The sequence below is a fragment of the Ornithorhynchus anatinus genome, chromosome 7, assembly GCF_004115215.2.
Source record: "Ornithorhynchus anatinus isolate Pmale09 chromosome 7, mOrnAna1.pri.v4, whole genome shotgun sequence".
Classification (NCBI taxonomy): Eukaryota; Metazoa; Chordata; class Mammalia; order Monotremata; family Ornithorhynchidae; genus Ornithorhynchus; species Ornithorhynchus anatinus.
The window spans coordinates 56871725-56897692 of NC_041734.1; the positions used below are offsets into that span (position 1 = coordinate 56871725).

General features: G+C 42.2%; 1 protein-coding gene across 3 annotated transcripts in view; it reads left to right on the plus strand.

Moving 5' to 3' along the window:
* ST7L (suppression of tumorigenicity 7 like) overlaps positions 1-15659 on the plus strand; it is a 52814-nt gene extending 37155 nt beyond the window's left edge. For all 3 annotated transcript variants that reach the window (XM_029069531.2, XM_029069530.2, XM_039912633.1), the window contains 3 exons: positions 5126-5276; positions 8559-8651; positions 10259-15659. In XM_029069531.2, the coding sequence (XP_028925364.1) occupies positions 5126-5276; positions 8559-8651; positions 10259-10437 (423 nt within the window). In that variant the 3' untranslated portion in view covers positions 10438-15659. The remainder of the gene's footprint in view (positions 1-5125; positions 5277-8558; positions 8652-10258) is intronic.
* The last annotated feature ends 10309 nt before the right edge of the window (positions 15660-25968 follow it).

Genomic DNA, 25968 nt, shown 5'->3' on the forward strand with positions numbered 1-25968 from the left:
TTTAGTTTAGTCTTAGCAAGAAAGCCGATCATGCCTGGAGACTTTTATAAGTGCAAAGGGACTTTTAAAATGAAATATAATATATAGCCTATGAAACCTGGTTGGGGCAGTTTAAAACTTTTTGAGAATTTGTGCTATTGCTTATCACAGGGTAGTTGGAGGATATAGGGGATAGACAACAGGACGGTTGTGACCTGGATGGAGCAGATTGGTCTCTGCAGTTCTTTGGATTCTGGCAAAGTGGTTGGCAGGGGTTAGGGCACAGTCATGGCTAAAATACAATAATTTAGAAGGAGCAAAAAGTATTTTTAGTGGTATTTGTTAAGCACTTACCTTGTGCCAGGCACTGTACTAAATACTGGGGTTGATACAAGCAAATCAAGTTGAACACAGTCCATGTCCCACATGGGGCTCACAGTCTTAATTCCCGTTTTACAGATGAGGTAACTGAGGCACAGAGAAGATAAGTGACTTACCCAAGATCACAACAGATCAGTGGCAGAGCTGAGAGTAGAACCCAGATCCCCCCGAGGCCCATGGTTAGAGTCTTTGGCCCATATATGGTACAGGTGGTGACTCCCGCTACTGCTTCCTCTCCACCAGAGTGGGAAATGTTGGGGCACACACCGTGGCTCAGCCTTTAGTTCCTGCTTTGGTAGAGAAAGAAAGGAGGATTCTTGTTGCAGACACCCTCCTGAGCTTCCCGTTCTCTCTTTGTTATATAGGGGCTTGTGTCTCTGGCATGGTAGATGATATTATGCTACTGAATCCTTCAATTTACACCATGGGTAATAGCCCTGAAAATGGCTTCTTCTTGTCAGATCCTGGCTTGACTACTGCATCAGCTTCCTCATTAGTCTTCCTGTCTTCAGTCTATCCCCTCTCCAATCCATACTTCACTCTGCTGCGTAGATGGTTTCTCTAAAAGTTCATTCTGCACGTGTCACCACTCTTCTCAAGTACTTCCAGTGGTTTCCCATTCCTTTCCACATCAAGTAGAAACTCCTCTCCGATGGCTTTAAGGCACTTCATCATCTAGATTGTAAGCTCATTGTGGGGCAGGAAACGTGTCAAACTAACTTTATTTTCTTGTACTCTCTCAAGTGGTTGGTTCAGTGCTCTTCACACAGTAAGCATTCAATAAATATGATTGACTGATATTTGCCAATCTTGGCACAATTTTTTTTCCTGCCCTCTTGTCTCTAGTTCCTTACAAGGCTTTTGCTCAAAAAAGGACCTTTCCTTCCATGTTAATAACTTGCCATACCAATCTGTCTTTGGCTGTTGATTCCCAGTTTTCAGCGGGGATGCAGCGTTGTTTGAGCTTCTGTTTTTCTGTGTCCTTACAATACTTCCTCTACCCTTCTTACTTTTAATTTCTCAATTTCAGCTCTCCACAAAGCATTTTTTTGTGTATCCTGCTGCTGTTCATCCTCTTCACATGTTCTACCCAGAACTTGTCTGCTAGTTCTGTTGTATTGTGCTCTCCCAAACGCTTAGTACAGTGCTCTGCACGTAAGAAGTGCTTAATAAATGCTACCGATTGATTGATTTAGCGATGGGTCAAAGTTTTAGGTTTTGTGGAGGTTTGCAGAGCCTTAAGTCCTTTCTGCACTGTCATCCCACCTCCTGGTGCGTGTATTCCTTTGTTTGATTTGCAGGTCAAGAGGCAAGATTCTGAAAGCCTCCCTTTTGTCTGCCATAGTTCTTGGATGCCATAAGTTGCTGCTCGCACAGTCAGTGTTTTGCAATAAGTAGGCCTTTCATCTCCAGATTATTTTCATGCACTAGGCATGGTGACTTCTCTTGGCAGTGTGCAGTGTCTCGACAACTACTTGGAATACATCACAGAGTCTACACACAGTAGGTGCTCAACAAGTACTATTGATTGATTGAATGAGTGTTTGATTCCTAGAATCTCCTCCTTTATCATTCTTCCTCTCCTCCTCATGTGGAACCATGTGCCTGGGTCAGCAGAGTGCAGCTCCCAAGGTACAGGTATCTGCCTTGGAATGTAGACAGAAGAATTTTTATGGGCTGGAAAGTGGGGAAGAATTTATTTTGGGTCCTCTGCTGAGGTCGGGCCTTTCAGCCCACTTCCCCCAGCAGAACAGCACAAATTCCCCTGCTGCAGCCCTCGGACACATCTGAAGTTAACTGATACTGGAGGGTGGAAAGAGTTCTCGAAGAAGCAGAACGTCTGAATGATGGTAGCCTTGAAGGTCTGAATTTATTTGTCTTCTGAATTCTGTCTGCCTGTCTAGTCTCATAGAATGTGCACTGGGAATGTTAATTGCTGCTTGTTTGCATGACTGATCAAAAGCAAAGCAACTTAATTTCAAGATGGACTTGTCAGACTTTTCTTTAACGTCTGCCTCTAAGGGAAATATTTTAAAGAATTAACATTAGATGAAAGGTTGCCTTTTGGATAGCTTTCTTTTGCTTTGCAGTTTTTATGAACTTTTTGTTCTGTCCATTTAAGACTTTTTAAGATTGTAGGCACCAAGGTTACCATAGAACACGTATACTCAGTGCTTAAATTGTAGCACTAATAATAATAGTAGTGATATTTATCAAGCACCTGCAGATTGTATTGCGGTATATCAAGTACATGGGAAGGTACAGAAGCAAAGGACACATTCCCCACCCACAAGGAGTTTACATTCTAATGATTGCTTATGTCAACTCCATTTCTTCACTATGTCACCTCCATCTTCACAGGCAAATGAAGTCCAATGCAGAAATTTGTGTATTCTGCCCAAATAATTTTGAAAAACATTTGTACTTTAACAAAAAACAGTTAATATATAAGGGATACTTGTCTGGTTTCATATTTCCCTTTTGTGTTAAGTGGGAGATCAGGAATGAAAGAACAGATTGAGGAATGGAGTTGAGAAAGTAGAAGCAAATAATAGTTTATCCATTTATTCATAACAATATGAAGCTGTTCACTTGCACTTAGGAACCATGTTTGCTTCCTCTTCTAAATAGAAACTGAATCAGTCGAGCGCTTACTGTGTGCAGAGCACTGTATTAAGCACTTGTGAGAGTTCAGTGCAACAGAGTTGGTAGAAACGTTCCCTGCCCACAGTGAGCATACACTGTAGAGATTACTGAACGATGTGAATACTATTAGCCTGTATCTTTGAGATATTAAGTAAGCCATAATAACCTAAACTGGTTATCATAAGGGGGAATTGGAAAGTCAGTAATAAACAAAAACCCTAAAATGGTACACTCTGGGAAATATCCGTGGACCTGTTTTCTCACACCATTTAGTGGGAGCATTTGCTGTGTGACGGAGCTCCCTTTGTACTTATCTGGAACAGCAAAGAATTCAATAGATGCTCTCCAAAAATCTGAGGTTTCAGGGTTTGTCCTAAATCTTCAAGTTATCATAGGCAACGGGAGTGGTGCAGGCAGTTCTGCATTGTATTGAATTCTAGCACTGTGCTAATCACCGAATCACACGCACAGGCTGAGGCTAAATCAGTGGTAATGAAGCAAAGCCCTTCTGTATTGTAAATATTTTTTTAAAAGTAAATAATTGCCGCTTGTGGAATTTAGCTGGGTGATCATTTTGAGGCTGTGGCACCAGTATTCAGCAGTGGTCTTAGCCCAGCACCCTTACTTTTGAAAATGAAGTATTTATAACTTTCAGGCAGACTTCATTGTGATTGCAACATTTTTCTTCGCTTACTACTGAGGCACTTAGTGCACTTGCAGTATTGTCAGTGCACAGAACATAGGGAGTCATGTCAGAGGTCAGATATTTGAGCCTGTTTTCCCACAGCAGCTCGGTGCGAGTGATCTTTTACTATGTTAAAAAAAAAAAATGGAAGAGGATTAAAGGGGATTAGAAAGAATATTACCCTCCGGAGTGTAGGCCCAAGGCAGTAAGGGAGAGAAACCCACTAGGCAGCAAATGGGCTTTGCTTGACCAGGGCACAACCTTTGTTACATTCCTTTAAGAAACTGAATGGGAAACATTAAATCCCCAAACTGGATTAGTAAATAATCTCATAGTTTGTGGCATCTGCCGAAATAAATCGGTGAGTGGGCTGCATTCTTACACTTTAGGCAGAGAGTCAGAGACATCAAGAGGAAGAGTGATTAAAGGTAAGGATTAAGCAGTCAGTCATGACTTGTGGGAGGTGTTTCATAAACAAAGGCGAAGGCAGGAGTGGAGAAAAATTCATTTTAGCTGTATTCACATCATTGATAGTGAACATCATCTAGATGGGGGTATTGGGATCACGCTACGAAATAAAAAATGAAAAATCTGTACGAATTATGCTGAAAGTATTGTAACTTGAGGTTTTTGATAAATGAGAGCTATAAAACTTTCTGGATTCTCATCAGCAAGGCAGTGATTCTTCACCATAATTTGACTTTATGTATCACAATTTGAAACCCTTATATTTGTTATCTTTGCCTCATTGGTTTGTGTATTCAAGCTTGGGAGCAGAACTCACGTTCCAAAATGAGAGCCTATGTTTCTTCTGCAACATCTGGAATAATGAGTTTTTTCCCTCGCGTTTTGTAGTAGAAGTCAATGTACTTTAAAGTGTGCACCCCGTGAGTAGGTATGAGTGTCCAAATTGTTCGTTGGAGAGCATCTTCAAATCTGGCCAAGCACTTGTGGCTCTACTTAACTACTAAGTGAGCATAGGTTGTAATAGTGTGAAAATGATTTTTGCTGATAAAGGAAAGAGGTGTACATGTCTGCCTTGGGCTTATCAGAGTCTCTCTCAGTGTATACAGGATGATTGATTAGTATTCCTGGTGATTAGTTAATGGTTAACACTGTAACATGGGGTAAAGCATTTATTCTTGTGAGAAGAGTCTTGAAAATATAATGATGATATGCAGCATCTCAAGTTCCTAAATGTATGCTGTTACATACTTCGTTCTGCCTCAAGCCTTGCACCTTTCAACCAATACAAGAAGCTTTATGTGCTTCTAGTGGAGTCTAGCTTTGTAACATTTTAGGGTCAGACTTTTTATGGTGATTTGGGTATGGCATTTGTAAAATATTTCCCTTTCTTTTCTCTCTCTCTCTCTCTCTCTCTCTCTCTTCTCTCTCCTTTTTCTTCTCTCCTCTCTTTGTGTTTTACTCTTTCAGTACTTACTAGAAATGAAGAGTTTAATTTTACCTCCGGAGCACATCCTTAAGAGAGGGGACAGTGAGGCAGTCGCATATGCTTTCTTTCATCTCCAGCACTGGAAACGAATAGAAGGTGCCCTTAATCTGTTGCAGTGTACGTGGGAAGGCAGTAAGTTTTCTTTTCCAACTCTGTTAGTTAATCTCTCTAACTTTATTCACAGCATTCACAAGAACTCTCCTTTAATGAGTTTGTCTGAGCCGCCTTAAGGCTTTGTTGTTCAGATTAGTTTCAAAGTGAACTCAGTCCTATTATATTTGGTTTTTTGCTGGAAATACTTAATTCACTTATTTTGACGCTGCATTCTGCAGGCCAGAGGGATGCGATCTTTACGGTATCCAGCCGAGTGCATCAGCGAACCGCAATAATGTATTTAAAATATGTTGATATAAAGCATGTGGTAGAGAAAGAATAAGAGAACATAGGCTTTGGCTTTTCACTAAGTTCACAATGTTTCTCTGCTTTAAGGAGTAAAACTAGAATGTTTCAACTCCTAATACCAATTTTCCCATTTTTAACCAAGATGTTTCTTGGCAAAAAAAAAAGTGCTTATCAACCAAGTCTACTCTCCCAAGCGCTTAGTACAGTATTTGGCACACAGTAAACACTCAAACAATATGATCGATTGATCTACCTCATAATAATAATATTTATGGTATTTGGTAAACACTGTGTGCTAAGCTCTGGAGTAGACACAAGGTAGTCAGGTCGGACGCAGTCCCTGTTCCATGTGGGATTCACCGTCTAAGTAGGAGGGAGAAGAGGTATTGATTCCCCTTTGTACAGATGAGGAAACAGAGGCACAGAGAAGTTAAATGACTTGCCCAAATTCATACAGCAGGCAAGTGGAGATGCCAGGATTAGACCCAAGTCTGATCCCCAGGTGGAAACAGCATAGTAATTATAGTACTTGTTATGCGCTTACTATGTGCCAAGCACTGTTCTAAGCACTGGAGTAGATCCAAGTTAATCAGGTTGGGCACAGACCCTGTCCCACATTGGGCTCACACTCTTAATCTCCAGTTTTTGACAGAAGAGGTAACTGAGGCCCAGAGAAGTAAAGCGACTTGCCTAAGTTCACACAGCAGGCAACTGGCAGAGCTGGGATTAGAACCCAGTTCCTTATGTCTCCCAGGCCCACACACTATCCACCTGGCCATTCTGCCCTGTCCCCTGGCGCCCCCAGGGCCTGGAAGTCAGAGGACCTGAGTTCTGTTTCTGGCTCCGCCACTTGTCTGCTGTGTGATGTTGAGCAAGTCACTTAACTTCTCTGAGCCTCAGTTACCTGATATGTAAAATGAGAATAAAGATTGTGAGCCCCATGTGGGACAGGGACTGTGACCAATCTGATTAGCTGGTGTCTACTCCAGTGCTTAGTATAGTGTCTGGCACATAGTGAACCCTTAACAAATACCCGTGGGGGTGGGGAGAAAGGTCCTCTGCCTCCCAGGCTGGTACTCTTTCCATGAGGCCATACTGCTTCTCTTCTTCTGCATGTCCTGCCTTAAGGACATTTCTATCTGGATGACCTGCCAGCACTTCAAGCTAAATATGTCCAAAACAGAACTCCTTATCTTCCCACCCAAACCCTGTCTCTCCCTTCACTGTATCACCAATATCTTCTGTGTCTCACAAACCTGTAACCTGAGCATCATCCTCAGCTCTCATTCAACTCAGATATTCCATCTGTCACCAAATCCTGTGCATTCTCTCTTCACAACACTGCTAAAATTTATCCTTTCCTCTCCATCCAGACTGCTACTATGCATATTCAAGCACTTATATCCCACATTGACTACTGCATCAGCCTCTTTCTTGCCTCCTGTCTCTCCCCACTCCAGCCCATACTTCACTCTGCTCCCTAGATCATTCTTCTAAAAAAAATTGAGCCTATTTCTCCCCATTCCTCAAGGACTTTCAGTGGTAGTTCATCCACCTCTGCAACAAATAGGCACTCCTTTACTTTAAAGCACTCAATCAGCTCGTTTCCCTCCTACCTCACCTTGCTGATTTCCTACTACAGCCTAACCCACACACTTCCCTCCTCTAGCACTAGCTCGTTCACTGCCTTGATCTCACCTCTGACCTGGAACTCCCTCCCCCTTCATTTATGGCATATATCACATCTCCAGGAAGCCTTCCCCTATTAAAGCCCTCTTTTCTCCTACTCTCTTTCCCTTCTGTGTCGCCTATGCACTTAGATCTAAACCTTTTAAGCACTTGCTATTCACCCCTCGTCCCCTCATCCCCCACCTCCCAGCACATAGGTACATATCCATAAATTATATTAATGTCTGTCTCTTCCTCTAGACTGTGAACTCCTTATGGTCAAGGAACATGTCTACCAATTATTTTGTATTGTACTCTTCCTAATGCTTAGTTGATTAATTGAATGATGGATTCTGCATTTAGGCATTCTCATTTTGGAAGCTGCAGTCCCCTTTTTTAATGAACAGAATTGGACTTGCCTGGAGAAAAAGAATGGTGTCACTTGCTTTTTTATACCTCTCAAGTGCTTAGTAGAGTGCCTTGCATCCAGAGGTCACTCAGTAAATGCTTTTACAATTACTACAACTTCAACATCCCCTCTCATACGCCTACAGTATACCTTAAAAATCTGTCCCTGTGTTGCTTAGAAATAACAGATACAGATATTCATCATCAGTGGTATTTATTGAGTGCCTTCTGTGTGCAAAGCACTGTAAAAAGTGCTTGGGAGACTACAACAGAGTTGGTAGATGCGTTCCCCACCCACAATGAACACATAATCTGGAGCTATTGAAAGACTGATGATTGCATGGTGCTGAGGACTAGGTTGCCAGCTTTACTCTCTTTATGACCACATCCTCTGCCTCAGTTTCCTCATCTGAAACTTCAGAAAGCTTCTGTCTTTTCATGGGGAATGGTTGTGTGAGACTGAACATACAAAATACCAAGTGCGAAAGATTGTAATAAAGTAGAGCTGTTCCCTTCAAAGTCCAGTGTGTTCAGAGAGGTTATGAAGTATGTTCTACTCCTACTTAGAGTATCAATCAATTGTACTTATTGAGTGCTAATTGTGTACAGAGCACTGTACTAAATGCTTGGGAGAGTACACTATAAGAGGGTTGGTAGACACTTGCCCTGCCCACAACAAGCTTACAGTTTAGAAGAGTTCAGATGGCCATCTATTAACTCTAAGGTACTTAAGCTTTCAGCTCTCAGTCTGGCATAACTCTGTAACATTAAATCCTCTCTAAACAAGGAACAGCAATGTTTATTGTGAAATTTGCAAATCTTGTTTACTGATTATTTATTGTTTGTGTGGAAAATGACATGCTCCTTTTGCTGAAGTGCAGGGTGGTGAGTTATGTTTAGATTTAAGAATGAACATTTATTTTGCCTTTTTCTCAGCTTTTAGAATGATCCCATACCCATTAGAGAAGGGTCATCTATTCTACCCCTATCCCAGCTGCACAGAGACAGCTGACAGGGAGCTCTTACCAAGTAAGTGAATGTTTCATTTTTTTCCAAACTTAAAAGTAACAATGAGATTATTTTCCACAAATATGACCTTCCTTTGACCTAGGATCCTTAGTTGAATCCCAGAGCTCTCTTGTACATGCAGAAGCCGATCTTGCGGACTTCCAGCAATCCAGTGTCACTTCTTCATGGCAGCACTGAACAACCGTAAAGGAAGGGAAGTAGAAGAGCATGATCATATCTGATTTTGAAACGATGAGGGTATTTGGATTGTAAGAATTCATCCTTTCTTCCTGGACACACAACCCCCAATATCCCTGCCTCTGAGGAAACAGAGTGGAAGCAGTGTGGCCTAGTGGGGAAAGAGCCAGGCCTGGGAGTCAGAGGACCTGGGTTCTAATCCTGGCTCTCTTGCTTGCCTGCTGCGTGACCTTGGGCAAATCTCTTTTAACTTCACTGTGCCTCAGTTTCCTCTTTAAAATGGGGGTTTCTTACCTGTCCTCCTTCCTACTTAGATTGTGAGCCCGATGAAGAACAGAGACTGTGTCCCACTTGATTAACATATCTATCCCAGCCTTTAGAACAGTGCCTGACACATAATCAGTGCTTAATGATTATTATTATTCTTATTACCTTATTATTATTATTATTCCATGGAAGACACAGTCTTTAAATAATGCAAAGCCCTAATGCCCAGGAATGCTGCTTGTTTGTTTTTTACTTTTTGTTTTAAGTCCTTGCTCAGCCTTCACTTTGACTTATTCGATTCTGGGATTTGCTTGTGAACCTCAGTGAAGGTCAGACTGGAGCCATTTCCTTGCTTACTCAGATACTTAGTCGAGTCTTCCATAATGCCTTCTGATAAAATTTTCCCGGCAAGTCAATGATGAAATCTGAAATTTGCTACCTAGGGAATATTGTTTCTCTAGCCATACATTATCCTGAAACATTAGTCAGGCATCAACTCCCTGTCAAGTGATCCTTCTCAGGAATCCTGAAAATAAATGATTTAGGGCCTCAGATGCTCTGAGAATCTCGCATTTTAGAATGGATCTTTCGGAAAATCCAGCAGTGTTAACAGGCCTCTCTTCCCGGCTAATCTGATGTTAATTTCCTTCTGCTGAAAACTGGCCTGAAGAACTGGCTTTTGAGGTGATGGAGTGGATATGCTGAAAATCATGGAGGAGATGTAGAAAGTGTCACTTTGCAGCTCCTGAAAATGACAACTTTTCCTCTGTGTTTTGTTTATCGAACAATTGATTTTAGTGACAGTAATTTACAGCTGACCCCGCGACAGCACTGAATTACTCATCCTTCACTTATGCAGGATATTGCACCAGGAATCCCTGGGATAGTGACTAACTCTGAGTATAATGAAATCCCAGCACATGCACTTGCTTCCGTGCTGTTCTTCACACATTCCTGAGCATATTTTGATTATAAAACCACTTATCAATGAAGTGAGGCTAGCCCTTGGCCTGGGCGTTTGTGGTGTTTTTTCCTCTTTCACTTTCCCACTTGGAAAAAAAAGTCATCATAACATTTTAAAGAAATGTGTTTCGACCCTGATCACACCAACTCCCTGCAATAAAGTATCCAAGTCATTTGTTTCTCTCTCTTCTTACCTACAGCATTCCATCATGTTTCTGTGTATCCAAAGAAGGAGCTTCCTTTTTTCATCCACTTCACAGCAGGACTGTGCTCCTTTACAGCGATGCTTGCCCTCCTAACACACCAGTTTCCTGAACTCATGGGCATTTTGGCAAAAGCTGTAAGTATGGTTTCAAGGACTTGCTTGGAGTATTTGTGAGGCGTGCAGGAAACTGTCTCTGACCTGTCTATGCAAACAGATTGAGATGTGCATTTAGAGTAAATGATGTGTAATGTATTGTAAAGCTGCTGCCACAGAGCTGTCAAACTTAAGTCTTAGGTGGTTTGAACTCTAGTTCTGTCACTTAAAAAAAAAAAAGTTAAAGTATGCAATGGTGTAACATTATAAAGTTGTTCCCTGAAGATCACTCTTGGTAGTAACACAGGGCTCATTACTAAGAGCACTCCAACTTTTCTTGGCTTGCTTACCATTATTGTATGTTTTGTTTGGCATTTTTTTAAAGTTCCATATTTTATGAACAAGGCTTCTGGTTTTCTGTTTAAACCGAATTATTGGTTATATAATCCTGCTGATTGTAAGCTGACTGGTTGGTTTGGAAAAGATGCCCCCTAGACCAGCATCCTATCGATCACTGGGCCTTCTGATTAATGCACTTTTATTGCTACATTTTTCCATTTTCACATAGGAGAGGCTGTAAGGGAGGTAGGCAACTAGCGGTGATGTAATGGGGTGGGGACACACCTAGAAAAAGCTGACACATAACTCTAAATAGCCCAAGTGAACTCTAACCTTATTGATTCCATCGAGAGAGATAATAGAAACTAGAGTCTGTTATTAAAACTGGGTTTTGGTTTGTTTTTTTTTGGTTTTGGTTTGCGGGTTTTTTTGGCTTCTTTCTGTCTAACTGATTTTCCCTCCTTCTCATGCCTTTGGACCCATTTATTTGACACCTTATCCAGGACTTTAAAGATGAGCTAGCTCTCCTCAGGTTGGCACTGGTGGTAATAGCACTCACTGGTCTCCCCTTCTCCCTAGCGGTCACCTGCAGAATGTGTTAAGTTGCCACTGGCTCCAAGCCGAAGAACCTGAGTTTGCAATTGATCCCGAGGCAGGCTGTGCGAAGAGTTTTATGCTCTTCTTGGGGGATAATAGCTATTTGGGTTGGAAATGAGATTTCTGAGCTTAGTGTAACCAGGGAATACACGGCTCACGCTGTAACCCTCCTCCCTGAGACAAGGCCAAGTAGCTGGAGGTGCGGGGGAGGGGTGCCCTGCAACATTCTGAAATAACCCCTGCTGCCCAGTGTGAATAAGGGATCCGATGGGAATTCTAGTTACGCCAGAGCAGGAAGGAAAATTGCAGCTGAGACAAGGAGTGGGAACAACAGAGAGTGAGGGTTCATAGGGTTTTGAGGATGGAGGGGGACTACAGAAGAGCCTGTAAAAAGGCATAAACCTAGACAACTCCTCAGAACCTTTCTGGGGAGGGGGTAACTGTTACCCCAATTCTTGTCCCTATCTATGCCAGTAATAACCTTATATGAAATGAAACCTTTTGTAGGTTCTGAAAGCACTCAAACCAAGTGGCACTTTTAATTCATGTTATTGGAAAATACAGAGACCTTTTTAAACCACTGACTTCTGATTTCTTAATATTTGAACAGCAATTGATTAGCCTTTCACAGATTTTTTTTTTTTGCATGTAGGCTTTTTTTAGAAATTATATCCTGCCTAGCTGGGCTCTTACGTCCTATATTTTATTACAAAGAGCTGTCAACAGTTTAACATTTCCAATAGCTGGAAATACCTGTACACTGACCCTTGTTTGCCTCAGTTCAGAGGGAGCTATCTACAAGCTGTTGGCAAAACGCTGAGATAGTTGGATTTCCAGTAAATTCAGATATTTGCCTGAAGTTGTCACAACAGAAACTAGATAGAAATCTCGGAAATGAACTCACATAAAGGCAGCCCTCTGGTGAAAAGCATTTTAAGAAGTCACGCTTGGCGAATTGTTGATGTTTATATGTTGGTACCATACATGCACGTTCAGACTGAACCTTTTTCAAGTTATTTGTTACTACATAATTGTTTTCCCCCTCTAGGAAATAGAGTTTTGGAGATTACTGATCTTTTGGTTATCCTTAGAAAATTGGAATTTGTGAAATTTAGGAACAAGAATGTGAACTTAAAGGAGGATGAAAACCTTCAAATTAGTAATTACTTAATGGTATTTAAGTGCTTACTGTGTACCAGGCACTGTATTAAGCACTGGATTCTTATAATGCTTTGTGAATTGTGATAGGCTTTTCACAAAGTTGCAAGTTCCCCCGCTGCAAAGTCGCAAACTCAGGACTTAGAAGAAAACAGAAATGGTAGTATAAACCCCATAATGATGATATGCTGATGTTACAGCTAGCAGAGTTTCTGGAAAAGCGGGTTAAACCCATGGGTGATTTACTCATCCCCGCCAAGCCTCTTGTATCTAAACTTAGTTTTCAAACCCGAAGAAGCTGGTAGACCAGTTGGACTTTAGTGGGATTCCAGGTATCTGAAAGGGATTTTCTCGCTTTTGAAGACTCTCTGCATGCTGCTCAAAAAAATAACCCTCCTCATTTATCAGAGGCACGAATTTGCACTTGCAGGCTAGCTCATTGGAAATCTCCCTCTCCCTGCCACCTATTTCCCATGTAAGCCATTGAAATTGTTTTATTCATCCCCCACCCACCCTGTTTAAAAAGTCTATTCCCATCCCTGTCCTCTCTCTTCCCCGATCTTCCTCTCAACACCTCTTGCTGGGCTGAATCCCACCTTGGAACCTTAAACCCACCCAGCCCTTATTATTATTATTATTATTATAATCACCATCATCATAATCATCATCAGAAAAGTGTCATGCTCTCCTCATCCCTGTACCTATCCCTATCTCTGCCTTGCTGGTTTAATTCTGTTCTTGGCTCCAGCTTCCCCCGAGCTGTGGAACAACAGGAAGGAGACCAAGTTGAGGAGTGGAAAGGGCTGAGAAACAGATGAAAAGAAAAGGGGTAACTATTGCCCGCACCCCATTCTTGAAGTCCTGAGGTTTAAAGAGCTTGGGCGAAAAAGAACTGGAATTAGATCGGCAGGAACAGAAACAGGGGAGAAGTTTACAATAAAGACACATACGATTGGGGTACCAGGGCAGGAGTCCAGTGAAATGGAGAGGCGGTAAGGGAGATGTCAAAAGCTCCAGAAATAGGAACCCAAGTTTAAAGGATGTGTGGGATAATATCATATGGAGAGTAGGTAGAGGGCTAAGTATGTAGGGGGGAGGGAAGTATTCAAATGACTTATCGTGGCAGTAAGTGGCGGCCCAGGAAGATTTCCAGTTTGCTGGCCAGTGACAGCTAATGAATACGTCCCATTGACATGATGCCCTTTTCTCCTTTTTCTATCGCCCTTTCCCTTTAGCTCATGCAAGTTGTCATAATTTGAAGCATGTTTCCTTTAAAAGGATTTGAGGGGACTCTCTTTTTTTAAAAAAAAAAAACAAAACTTTCTGCACAAAGCAAATCTTATAGGTTGAAAATAGTTCATGTAATTCTCTTAGGTCTAAATAGAACTTAGAGTTCTTGTCTTCATAGCCACTTTCAAAGGGGGATTTACTGCTGGTACTTTGTTATTATAATCCAGCACACTCTGGCTGAAAAACAGCAAGGCGGAGTCATGCAGACTGGGTGCTTTGGTTGAGGAGCTGAACCCTCATTGACCAGGGATATCACCCAGTTGGAGGCTTCTGCCTCCTCCCATCTTCAGCATGTCTGTCCCTGGAGACTGACCTGAGGTGCTGGAGAGCAGAAGTGAGCAGAAAAGACAGAAATGTTCTCTACCAGTCAGACAAATGTTCTGAGATCCCTGTTTCTGGAGGTGTTTGGAGGCACATGGCCCCAAAGCGGTCACCTTGTCTGCTCTGCACAATCCTGTTTACAGTCGATTAGCACAGAGTGTTGGGGTAGCTTCCTGCAGACTTGAGTCAAAAATTAATTTTTTGACCAAAGCTTTTTTTCCCCAAAATATACCAGAAGGAGCAAGCCCCGTATCTCCACAGCCCCAGCACTCTGAGGAGAAGACACTGCCGTATCCCATGCTGCTTTCCTCTCCTACCTGGTGGCGTGAGAGAACCCGGCTCCTTGCCTGTTCACCTGGTATATAATATTCCCAGAGCCATTTCTGAATTGACCAACTCCTCTGTAATGTCTTTGCAACCCAGGAAGTGTGGGCACATCTTCATGTCAAGTAAGACCCTGGGAGCTAGAAGAACCCCCTGGCCCCACCAAAATGCTGCAACTTGTTTGGCCCCAAATAAACTCTCCTAATGTTTGTTTGACCGGGATTAAAGCTGTGTTGATCTGGGAATGAGCCGGGTTTCTACATAGTTCTGTTAATCTTTATATGGGAAAATGTAGTTGAACATGCCAGTGATGAATTTCCAAGCAACTCATAATTGGCTGGCTGCAGCGTAACCAGGGCCTAACTATTTGCTTGATTAATTCTTTAAAGACAGCATTAGCAAAGTTGTATGATTTCCAAAGAGATAGGCCAAAGGCTCTATAACAAAGGAACTCTCTGTAAAATTTCTCTTTTGGGCTCCTTCAACCCCCACCCACCTCTGACCCCCAAAATAATACTTTTTCCCCAAAATCACATGGGCTATTGAATAATGAGCAGATCTAAATGCCAAGGATAGCCTGCCTGAATATGTAGGAAACATTTTAAAAGGTCTGTCTATTACCTCCTTATTTTCCCTGGCAGAGATAAGCTTTTCAGTCAATCAGTCATATTTATTGAGCACTTAACTGTGTGTGTGCAGAACACTCTACTAAGTGCCTGGGAGAGTATAGTATCACAGAGCTGGGCCTTTTGTCCCAGAGTAGTTGACAAAACAAGCAAGTTTTGTGGAAGCTGCAACTCTACCTCTCCAACAGAATCCTGAAGATCATCAGCAAAAGAAGCAGCAGATGTCACCATTATGTGAGAGTGCTTACTAGTCTGTTTTTGAATGCAGTATTTGGCCCTTCTCTGACTACTTACTGATCAGAGAAGCGTCACTTTGTTTTCCTTCGTCTAACTCCAAAACTGACTGGCTGTGACTGTCTCCTTGGCAAATATCAAGCACCACATTCTTTCTTTAAACTAGTAATCAGAGCGGCAGCACTTAACTTTGTCTGGTATTTGTCTGTGTTTAGGAAATTAGGCACATCCTCTGTATCTCTAAAGGACTCTTGCAGTTTGAACAATGTACATCATTACAAAAATAACCTGATTCAACCGCCGCACCCAAGAGACCTTGTTCTGTAACTATGGTGTTTGTTCTGTGCTGCATCAGAGATGTGTTTGTGGAAATATCCAAAGAATAAAATAAGCCTTTGAGGGGGCAGACCAACATTTTCAGCCGTGTGAGTTTTCAGTGTTTTGAGGTCTCTGGTGACATCTGGGGTGTCCTATCTTAATCTGACTGTTGATTCTGTTGATGCCATCTTCACTTTTTTCCTCTCTGAACACTTGAAAAATTAAAGCAGGGTGGTAACTGTAAAAGAGACAACTCTGGATTTCCTCTGCCTTCCTCTTCCCCTTTACTCTTTGCTGATTTCCCCCTTATTATTACTATCTTGGAGATGTATTCCCACAGAAAGAATATGGCTTGGTATCTTCTGTCCTCAAAGAAACTATTGTTAAGTCAGCTCTCTGGATTCCTCAAATTAGCCCTGCAACAAGATTGAGAGACTTCTCTCCCATAAGTCAGCTCACTTTAGAAGTTCACTGTGGACATCCTTTTTCCTCTGGTATATGTAGCTTCATCTTCTGCAGCTGAGTATTAATAACTGTGTGTGTGTGTGTAGCAGCTTAAATCAATGCACTTCATTTAGTTCTTAATAGGTTAAATTGTCAATCCTCAGAATAAGCACCTTGGTGTCAAAATTTCAAGTCTTCATTATACTAACTGCTTTTGTATGGTCTAGTGGCAGACAGACTGCAAAGTTGTTTTTTTTTTTGGAAAGATGGGATTTTTGAAAGTGTTGTTATATCGATTTAGAGTGGAAGCCTCATGTGAGACAAGGGCTGTGTTCAATGTGATTATCTTGTATCTGCCCCAGTGCTTAGTTCAGGGCCTAGCAAATAGTGCTTAACAAGTACCATTTAAAAAAAAAATGTTCATTCCAAACCCTTTACACTGCCAACAGTAGAATTCATATTAAGTGACCTCCTGATGCTTTTTATTTTAGGAAGCCTCTTCTAATTCAGAAAATTAGAAGAGCCCTAGATCATAAATGGAAAAGGTATTGGAGTAGGTGGGAATAATGTAGAGAAAAAGCATGGCAATTAGAGAGACTAATTAACAAAAGCCTAAACAGCACCAGACTCTGCAGACAATACACATGGCAACACAGCAGAGGCCAGTCTTTGTGTGCGTGCAGAGTAGCTGTTGGTCCCACCTAGACTTTTTCAGCCATTCATGTGCCCATAGGTAAATGTCATTATTGGCGGCAACTTCTTCAAGCACAAAAGACAAGTATATGTAATTACTCGGATGAAATAGAATATCCAATAGAGATTTTAAGTCCTTAGTTAATACAGAACTTTGTCCTTAAGCAGAATTTCTTAATGTTTAATTCAAACAGTCCTCTGGACTTAAAAAGTACTACTAAAGTGGATTTGGAAAGCATCTACAAGTGCAGAGCATTTCCACAGATATCGGCTGGGTCTTCTCAGGCTAAGTGGAGTTTTGGAAAGGAGTTTTCCCAGAAAAATTCCATTATTGGGCTGCATCTGAGTGGAGAAAAATCTCATGTTAGAGGGACTTGCACCATCTAGGTGGGACCAATAGTTTAGAGCGATGTCCTGTTAATGCCACCATTAAACCTGCCCTAGGGCATTTGCCTGATTGACTGAGTCACTCTGTGACTCTTCCACCTCCAGCCTCCCTTCTTACTTTCTGCCACCCCAAAGGGCTTCAGAGCAATTGAGGAATCTGGCAATGGAGGAAGACTACCAGCATTCCCAGGAAGCAAGTGCAAATCAGAGGTTGTGCAGATGAGGAGTATCTTTTGAAAGACTGCACTCTCACATGTATGTATGGGTAGACCATGGGCCTGGGAGTCAGAAGGGCCCGGGTTCTACTTGTCTCTCTGCCACTTGTCAGCTGTGTGACTGTGGGCAAGTCACTTCACTTCTCTGGGCCTCAGTTACCTCATGTGTAAAATGGGGATTAAGACTGTGAGCCCCATGTGGGACAACCTGATTCCCCCATGTCTCCCCCAGCGCTTAGAACAGTGCTCTGCACATAGTAAGCGCTTAACAAATACCAACATTATTATTATTATTATTGTCTGCTACCTGACCTTGGACAAGCCACTTAACTATGCTGTTCCTGTTACCTTATCTGTAAAATGGGGATTAAGATTGTGAGCCCCATGCGGGAATGGGACTGTGTCCAACCTGATTTGCTTGTGTCTACCTCAGTGCTTAGTACATAGTAAGCACTAAGTACCACAATTATAATTATTACAGTCATTGTTAATCCCCACTTAATAGATAAAGAAACTGTGCCCCAGAGTAATCAGATCACTTGCCCAAGGTCACACAGCAGACAGGCAGCAGAGCTGGGATTAGAACCCAGCTCCTCTGACTCTCAGCCCTTTGCTTCACCTGTTAAGGAGAGAAGCCCAGTCATTGCCCTTTTTTATGGTATTTGTGAAGCGCTTACTATGTGCCAAGCCCTGTTCTAAGGACTACGGTAGATACAAGCTAATCAGGTTGGATACAGGCCATGTCCCACATGGGGCTCACAGTCTTAATCCCCATTTTACAAATGAGGAAACTGAAGCCCAGAGAATTTAAGTGATGGGCCCAATGTCATACAGCAGACAAGTGGTGGAGTCAGGATTAGAACCCAGGTCCTTCTGACTCCTAGGCCTGTGCTCTGTCCAGTTGGCCACGCTGCTTCTCTTCCGTGATTGAAAGCTGCTAGCAGTTTTGCACTGTCTGCCTCATTCCATTGCAGATTTTCCATTACTCTGGAGGCTGCCCTTAGGCTCTTCAAAGTAGAGTAAGATGGACAGACAAGGCTAATTGGAGAAAAGCCAAAAACAGTCTTTGTTAATCAGGCAGATATGCTTGCAGTTCAGCAAGCAGCACTGATGGTTTTGTTGCTCCAAAAGAATTGATTGTGTCCACGTGGTGTAACTTACACACATTTTAGTTTTCCCATGCTGAATTGTGACTAAAAGAACTAGCATCAAATCACCTAATTTTTAGCGCTATTAGGATGCACAGAGATTCCAGAAATATGTTTTCAACAGGTTTGGCCTGAGCAGACTTGGTTAATCTCATTTATCCTCACAGAATTCCAGGAAACTAAGGTTGGGTCAGTGTTATTCTTCCCATTTTATAGATAGAGATACTGAGGTGCCAAGAGGGAGAACTTTACTTCAGTCCAAACTGTGGGGAATTAGTAGAACCAAGACTAAACACCAGAATTTAGGATTCCTAGTTTAAGGTAGGGCATTCGCCTAATCATTTAGCCGTATTTATTAAGCGCTTACTGTGTGCAGAGCAGTATACTAAGCTCTTGAGTATAAATAGACACATTCCCAGCCCATAATGAGCTTACTGTCTAGGTAGGGTGGCCTACATGTGTGTTTCTATTTTGGCAACTTTAATTCAATATAAACTAGTATTTTGAAGCCATTTCAAACATGAACTGGAAAATAGAAAATATATTTTTTTTTACCCTGGTTAACACCAGCTCTGTTATACTCGCCCAGCTCTTGGTAGAGTGCCCTGCACACATAAGTGCTCAGTAAGTACCACTGATTGATTTAGTGCTCTAACATGATGTTAAATCCAAGTATGTGTTTTGTGTGTTCTTAACTGGAGCAGAGCTTGGGTGAAGATGCTGATGTGCTGGTGGTCCCAACCTTAGCAGGTGCCCATTGTCATCTTCAAATTTGACCCCAAAATATCCCACCTCTGCAATCCTTGTCCTACCTTAATTAGCTGCTGAAATCATTTGTCACAAGTCATGAGCTAATCATAAGGAATCCCCCTCTCCAGAAGCCCAGTGTATTTTAAAGCGGCCTTGAATATTTTCACTGGCAACATTTACCAAGTACTAGTGATGTTACATCTGCTGCTATGAATATAAGTAGCCTAAAGTCACCAAGAATTAGAGCTCCATATGGGAAGAGAAGGGAGGAGACTTGTCATTTTGATTAAAATGTTCACTTGAAGGCCGATTTGTGTTGGGGCATGGGCATAGGCTGAGGTACCTGGCTGCTGATGATCAGATATATTCATTCAATCACATTTATCGAGTGCTTACTGTGCACAAAACATTGTACTAAGCACTTGGGAGAGTACACTATAACAATAAACAGACACATTCCATATTCACAATAGTTTGACACCCTATTTTGAAATAGGAGAGTGGGCTGAAATGTGGACTGTGTCCTGTGGGTATCAGGAGGGGCAGGTGACTATTGGTTGTACCAATCATGAGGTAGGGGTTGACTGCTGCGGTTCTTGGGTTTCTAAGGGCCTTAGCTTAAGGAGGCTCTTCACACCATTTAAGCATTTACCTGCTCCAAAGAACTGCCCCCATCTGCAGAGGAGAGTTGTTTTTCTTTCCTGTCATCCAGGCATTCACATACGCCCACCCCTTCCTCTCCCCTCTCCAGCTCACTGTCTTTCTCTCCGGGTCCCTCTCTCTCGTTCTTTCTCTGTCTCAACATACATACGCACATACGCACACACGCACACTCTTAGAGATCCTAATCCTTTGAAACTCAATTGCTTAAAATTAATAGCTAGAATGAAGAAACATGTACCTACTGGTTTCCTAATGGTTTAAATGAGGGTTTCATAGTGACCCTAATTGACCTTCTCAAGTGGTTGAAATTCCTTTAAGAAAGAATAAAACGCACATCTTCTATTTCAACCTCAATTTCAATAAGCTGAGAGAAAGCTTATGAAAAAGACAAGGGGGACATTTAACTAAAGTAAACCTACAGCTATGGTTACTCCATTAAAGACATCTAAGTTGAAGAGCTCTGATCTAAACTGATCTATAATGAAATGCATGAGAATCTCCTTTTAAGAGATGTGGTTACTTTTAAGTGACCAGCTTATGAATTTCAAGGCTTGGAAAGGCCCCTAAGTGGCATACTTTTAATTTTTTTTTTTAAAATGACATTAACTTTTCATTGAAATGCTGTGGAGGTGTGTTCTCTCATGGAGGAGCACCAATTTGGGGAAATGCATAGACTTTATTTGTGCCCTCAGTTTTGTTTTTTCTTAAGAGCCATGGAGATGGCAGATGGAAGATGCCAGATGGACAGCAGGAAAAACTTGGCTCTCCAGCGTGTGACCCTAAAGCCAAGAAGGCAGTCGGGAAAGGGTTAGATTTTAATGGTGTTCCCTCTGACCTCGGTCAGAGCTGCCCCATCTGAAGCAGATAGCTAAACTGCCTGTTGGTCTGCCTTACATTAAGAGCCCCTTAGGGCAGCCCCATCCCAGGCAGCCAGTCCTTTGCGTCCTCACAAGAGATTCAGGAACCGAGATGATCCGGGGCCTCAGGTGGTGCCAGAAATGGAGAAAGCTGACTCTGTGCAAGGAGTTCAGACCACATTGCTTGCATGGTTCACCCTCTGATCTCTACCAATAACCAGAGGATTGCATTAAGGAGGATAGAATGGGATTTAAAACTTTTGATGAAGATCAAAGCACAGGGACAGGTGCCTTCCCACTGAGCTACCCCTGTGTAACATCAATGTGACACGCGGTGAAAGAGACAGCCTTTGGGGAAAGATAATGTGGCCATGAGCTCCTGGTAGATCAGATAGGCCTCATTATGAGCCCACCAGGCCCATCCTCCCTCTAATGCACTGGATCCCTTTTCCTCTTCTAAAGCCAGGACTCTAACGTTTGTTCCCAGGCAGTAGCAGCTTCACAATTAAGTTTTAATCAGTGCATATTGTTCTGATCTATCTAGACTAGAGCCATGGTTGTTCTTGGCAGGCAAATGTATGGCTATTTTTTCCCCCCACACACAATGAGATGGATAAATGTCCTCCCACTGGGTTGTGGATGAAGGGCTTTTGCTAATCTTACATTGAATTTGGCCTCGGTGCTGGGGGCTCAAAGTTAGAACTGCCCTTAGATATAGTTTAGCTGGATTTTGATTCACTTGACTCTGATCCCTTTGGATTTTCATCCCTTGTGGGGAAACCCAGGGATTCTCATTCAGCTAAACCTTGCCTGTGCAGGCGATTCTCATTAATTTGGCTCTGGTGTATTTTAGCTATTGTTACATCCTCTTTTAAAAAATTCTCCTGGTATAAGCAGTTCAGAGAGCCCTACTGAAGGAGCTGAAAAAGACTCTTCAGTTTCCTCTGTTTGAAATGCTACAGGTGGTGCTCATGGAGAAAGCTCTCCAGTGAACAATATCAAGGAGAAATATATAAATTCTCAGAGCATTATTATCATTATTATGATAATGAAAATAATTGATATTTAGTTAGTGTTTACCATGTGTCAAGCATTGGGGTAATAATAATAATTGTGGAATTTAAGCTCTTACTATTTTCCAAGCACTGTTCTAAGCACTGGGGTAGAAACGAGGTAATCAGGTTGGACCCAGTCCATTTCCCTCATGGGGCTCAAGATCTTGATCCCCATTTTACAGATGAGGTAACTGAGGCACAGAGAAGTGAAATGAAGTGATTTGCCCAAGGTCACACAGCAGACAAGCGGTTGGAACTGGGATTAGAACCTACAACTCCTGACTCCCAGCCCGGTGCTCTTTCCACTAAGTCATGCTGCTTAGATACAATACAGATACAGGCTGACTTAAAATTGTTTTCCAACTATCATTTTTAAGAGCAGGACCTTGGCTCCTAGGTCAGTACTCTGTAACATGCCTTATTTGCTTAGGGCTGGCCAGCTCCGTATGCCTTTTTCATGATGCCTTGGGCTGGGAAATTCCCAGAGTTGTATCCCGGACAAGCTGCAGATGAATGACACAACAGTATTGGATTGATTGTTCATCCTCATCTGAGTGGGTAATTTTCCTCACCGGTGAGTAATTTTTAGGTGAACTGATAGGCCGTCTCCTTTGAAATAGCGTGCAATAAAGCAGAGTAACCCAACAAGTAAATAAAACATGTTTGAAGACACTTCTTGCATTTCAGTCAAAATTGAGGTGTCGGGGGTTTGTTCTCAAATAATTGGACTGTTTTTTCTGAGTCAGACCACTCCTTTCATGTCTGTTCAGTGAATATGGGGAGTTTCATTTTTAATTGGCTGCAGAATTCTGATTAGTTCATAAGTTTGTTTGAGTTTATCCCTGCCCCAGAAATAACTTGCTTCAGATTTACACATTCCTTCCTTGGGTCAAAAACTTCTCACATCCCGAAATAGACATCTTCCTGCTTTGTAGTGCTCCATTAATAGTGACCGCGGGGAAATAAGATATGGTTTAGTTTTTTCCCTTTTAGGAAAGTGAAAAGGCAGGCACCCTAGAATTGGAAATAATGAGGTTGTGACATATAACAAAATTCCAGAATTAGGGGTAAAATTTTTCTTTCTTAATTTGCTTGCTGACATGGAGATGGGGCACATGGCGCTTGAGAGAAAACGCCACTAGGAACTTCCTGGAGAGCTAGTTAATGTTACAGCTGCATCCTGAGCTCCCTGACCTAGGGGCGGGTACAGTGCAGAAATTACTTCAGGAAGTGGCACGCTGCCATTGAGTCATGGAATCCCAAAGCTGCAGAGAACCTCACGTTCACCTGGACCAGCCTCCTGCCTCCAGGCAATGGATGCCTCCATCATCTGGGACAGTTGATTATTTATTCTCTGTTTAAAGATCTCCAGGGAGCTATTCTGTTCGAAACTTGCTCCACTGATAATCCCACGGTCAAGATATTCTTCCTAATAGTGCAGTGCAACTCAGTGCAGGACAAAATATGAAAATCACAGGAGCAAGACACAATAGCTCTTTTTTTTTTTTTTAAGACCCTGTTAGTAGGAAGGTGAGGGGTAATCCTCTCCCAGCAGCTTCTCTTCTTTCTTTTTGGACTGTAACAGCCACCAGCTTCCACCACTTTCCCCGTGCCCTGTATTATGTAGTTGGAGCGTGGCATAGTTGGGGGGAAGAACTGAAGCCTCAGACCCTGACTAGCTCCAAGCATGAATGACTTGGGTTGGGCACTTCTGTCCTCTTTCCTCTTTCCATTGTGTCAAGAAGTATGGCTTTAATTTCTCTCAAAAGAGAAGATAGCTTTCTTCTCAGGGAGAGAGGGAAGGAAAGGAGGGGAAGAGTCTGAGGTGAAATCGTAGTTGCCGGAAATTCATTTTTAAGGACTGGATGAAAGGCCCTGGAATTCTTTCTTCCCCAGTTAACTATTTCTGCAGTTTGAGCCCACTTCCTCTTTTTCCTTCTTCTGAGAACATGAAGAATGGTTAGCTTTCATCTGAAGACAGTTGCTTACCTTTATGGCCCATCCCACTTCTCCAGCCCCCCAGCTAGATTTAAAATAAGTTTCTGTTTTCTTTGATTGGGCACACCCTTGCAGAAGGAATGCCAACATTTTAAAAAATTTTATTCTGACCAGCCACTGCCCCAGTTCTTCAAAGAGGAAAGCAAAGGCAGTTCCAGAGGCCCTTCTGAGAACATCACTGAGAAGTCAGCGGTAATGACTCATTTTTGCAAGAAGGAGGGGCCAGAACCGTGTCTTTTAAGGGAAAAAGTCTTTCATACACAGTGAATTTGATCTTGTTTTTTGTCTTCCCTAAATGAGTTGGAACTTAGGTTACAGGGATAACTCCATAACTTTCTGGGGCCACGTTGCAGGATCTGTAAGAATGTGTCCAACCTAATTATCTTTTGTCTACCCCAGTGCTTAGAACAGTGCCAGGCACATAGTTAACGCTTAACAAATGCCATTAAAAGAGAAAATGATCTAGATTTCAGCACTGTAATTCTGCCAGGATGCATGACACTTTTCTTTCAGAGGATTCATAGCTGTCCGTAAAGAAAAAATTTTATAAAAAGTAGTCAAAAGAATACCTTTTGTTTGGCTAAGTGATGCCTTTGTTCCTCTATGGTAGTAATAATAATTGAATAATTGTGATATTTAAGTGCTTACTGTGTGCCAGTCATTGCACTAAGCGCTGGGGTGGTTACAAGCAAATTGGGTTGGACACAGACCCTGTCCCACATGGGACTCACAGTTGCAATCCCCATTTTACAGATGAGGTAACTGAGGCACAGAAAAGCTAAGTGACTTGCCCAAGGTCACACAGCAGACAAGTAGGTTAGAAACCCTGTCCTCCTGACTCCCAGGCCTGTGCCCTATCCGCTACGTCATGCTACTTCTGTATACCTTGATGATAATGTCTTGTGTTTGTGAAATGCTTTTATTTTCCAAAGCACTTTTAATATCAGTTACCTCATTTTGTCTTCACAGCATACCTGTGAGGTAGGGAGAGGCAGGTAGTCTTGCCCCCATTTTATAGATGAGGAAACGGAGGCCCAGAAAGGCCCAAGATCATACAGACTAGTAGCAGAATTGGAACCAGAACCCTGGATGCCTGAGCAGCAGCAGTCTCGTGCGCTCATCACTACACTGCCTTCCGATATATGATGTTGTTTGCCCAATTCTAAAATTGGAAGAATATCAGTTCAGCCCAGGATGGCAAAGGGAGATTGTCAGACTTAATGTTACCCCCTCTGATGGTAATGATGCTTTCGAGTTCTTTGCTTAAAAAAACTGCTGTTGTTTTTTTCAATGTTTTTATCACATCTGCAACAAAACACCAGGTATGATCCAGAATAAGTACGTCAGTAAAGTGAGCCAACTGCAGGTAGGGAGGGTCAAAGGAGTGTCTGAAAGTCAGTGTCTCATGGCAGTGGGCAACTCTGAGATGGGGTGGCAGCCAGACTAGTCTGGCATAAAGCTGTCAAGAATGAGAGGCTTTTTGTCCATCAGTCAGCTGGAATTTATTGATGCCTAGTGTGTTCAAAATACTATAGTAAGTACTTGGGGGAGTACAGTACAAAAGAGTAGGTGTAGAAGATCCCTGCCCACAAGGAGCTTACCAACTAGAGGAGAAGCTTAGAGACTTCAGGAAGATTGGGATAGCAAGAAGCAGAATCAAAAATAGTGAAAAACACTACAAGCAATCTTTGCAACAAGGCCGCAAAAGACGATTTTTCATGTTAGCCCAGTGTTGTTAGCTCATCGGTCTTTTCAATCCCATTCACATTGTGCCATCTTTGAAAAGTAATATTTGTGTGTGGGTGTGTATGTATATATGTACATATTTTCTAGTTAGTCTTTTCTTTTACTCCTTAAAAAGTTCTGTAGCAGAAAAGATAGTGTATACCATGTCAATTGGCCCTTGGCACGAGCAGACCCAACAGACTAGCTTCCTGGGTATTCTTCGGCATCCCTGTGTTCTTAGGGACCCCACGTTGGACAAGGGGTTGAAAGATGTCGAGAAGCACCACTTACTTTTGGTCTCTTTTCATGAGCTTTTATCCTTCTAATGGCTTGGAGAGCAATCATAGCTTTCTGTTTGGCTTCAGGCACTGTATAGAGTTTTTAAAAAAATGGTTTTGTTGAGGAATGATATGGTTTTTTCTTGGGGGGGAGGGGAGACGGGGGTTACAGAACCAGTTGTACAAGTTGAG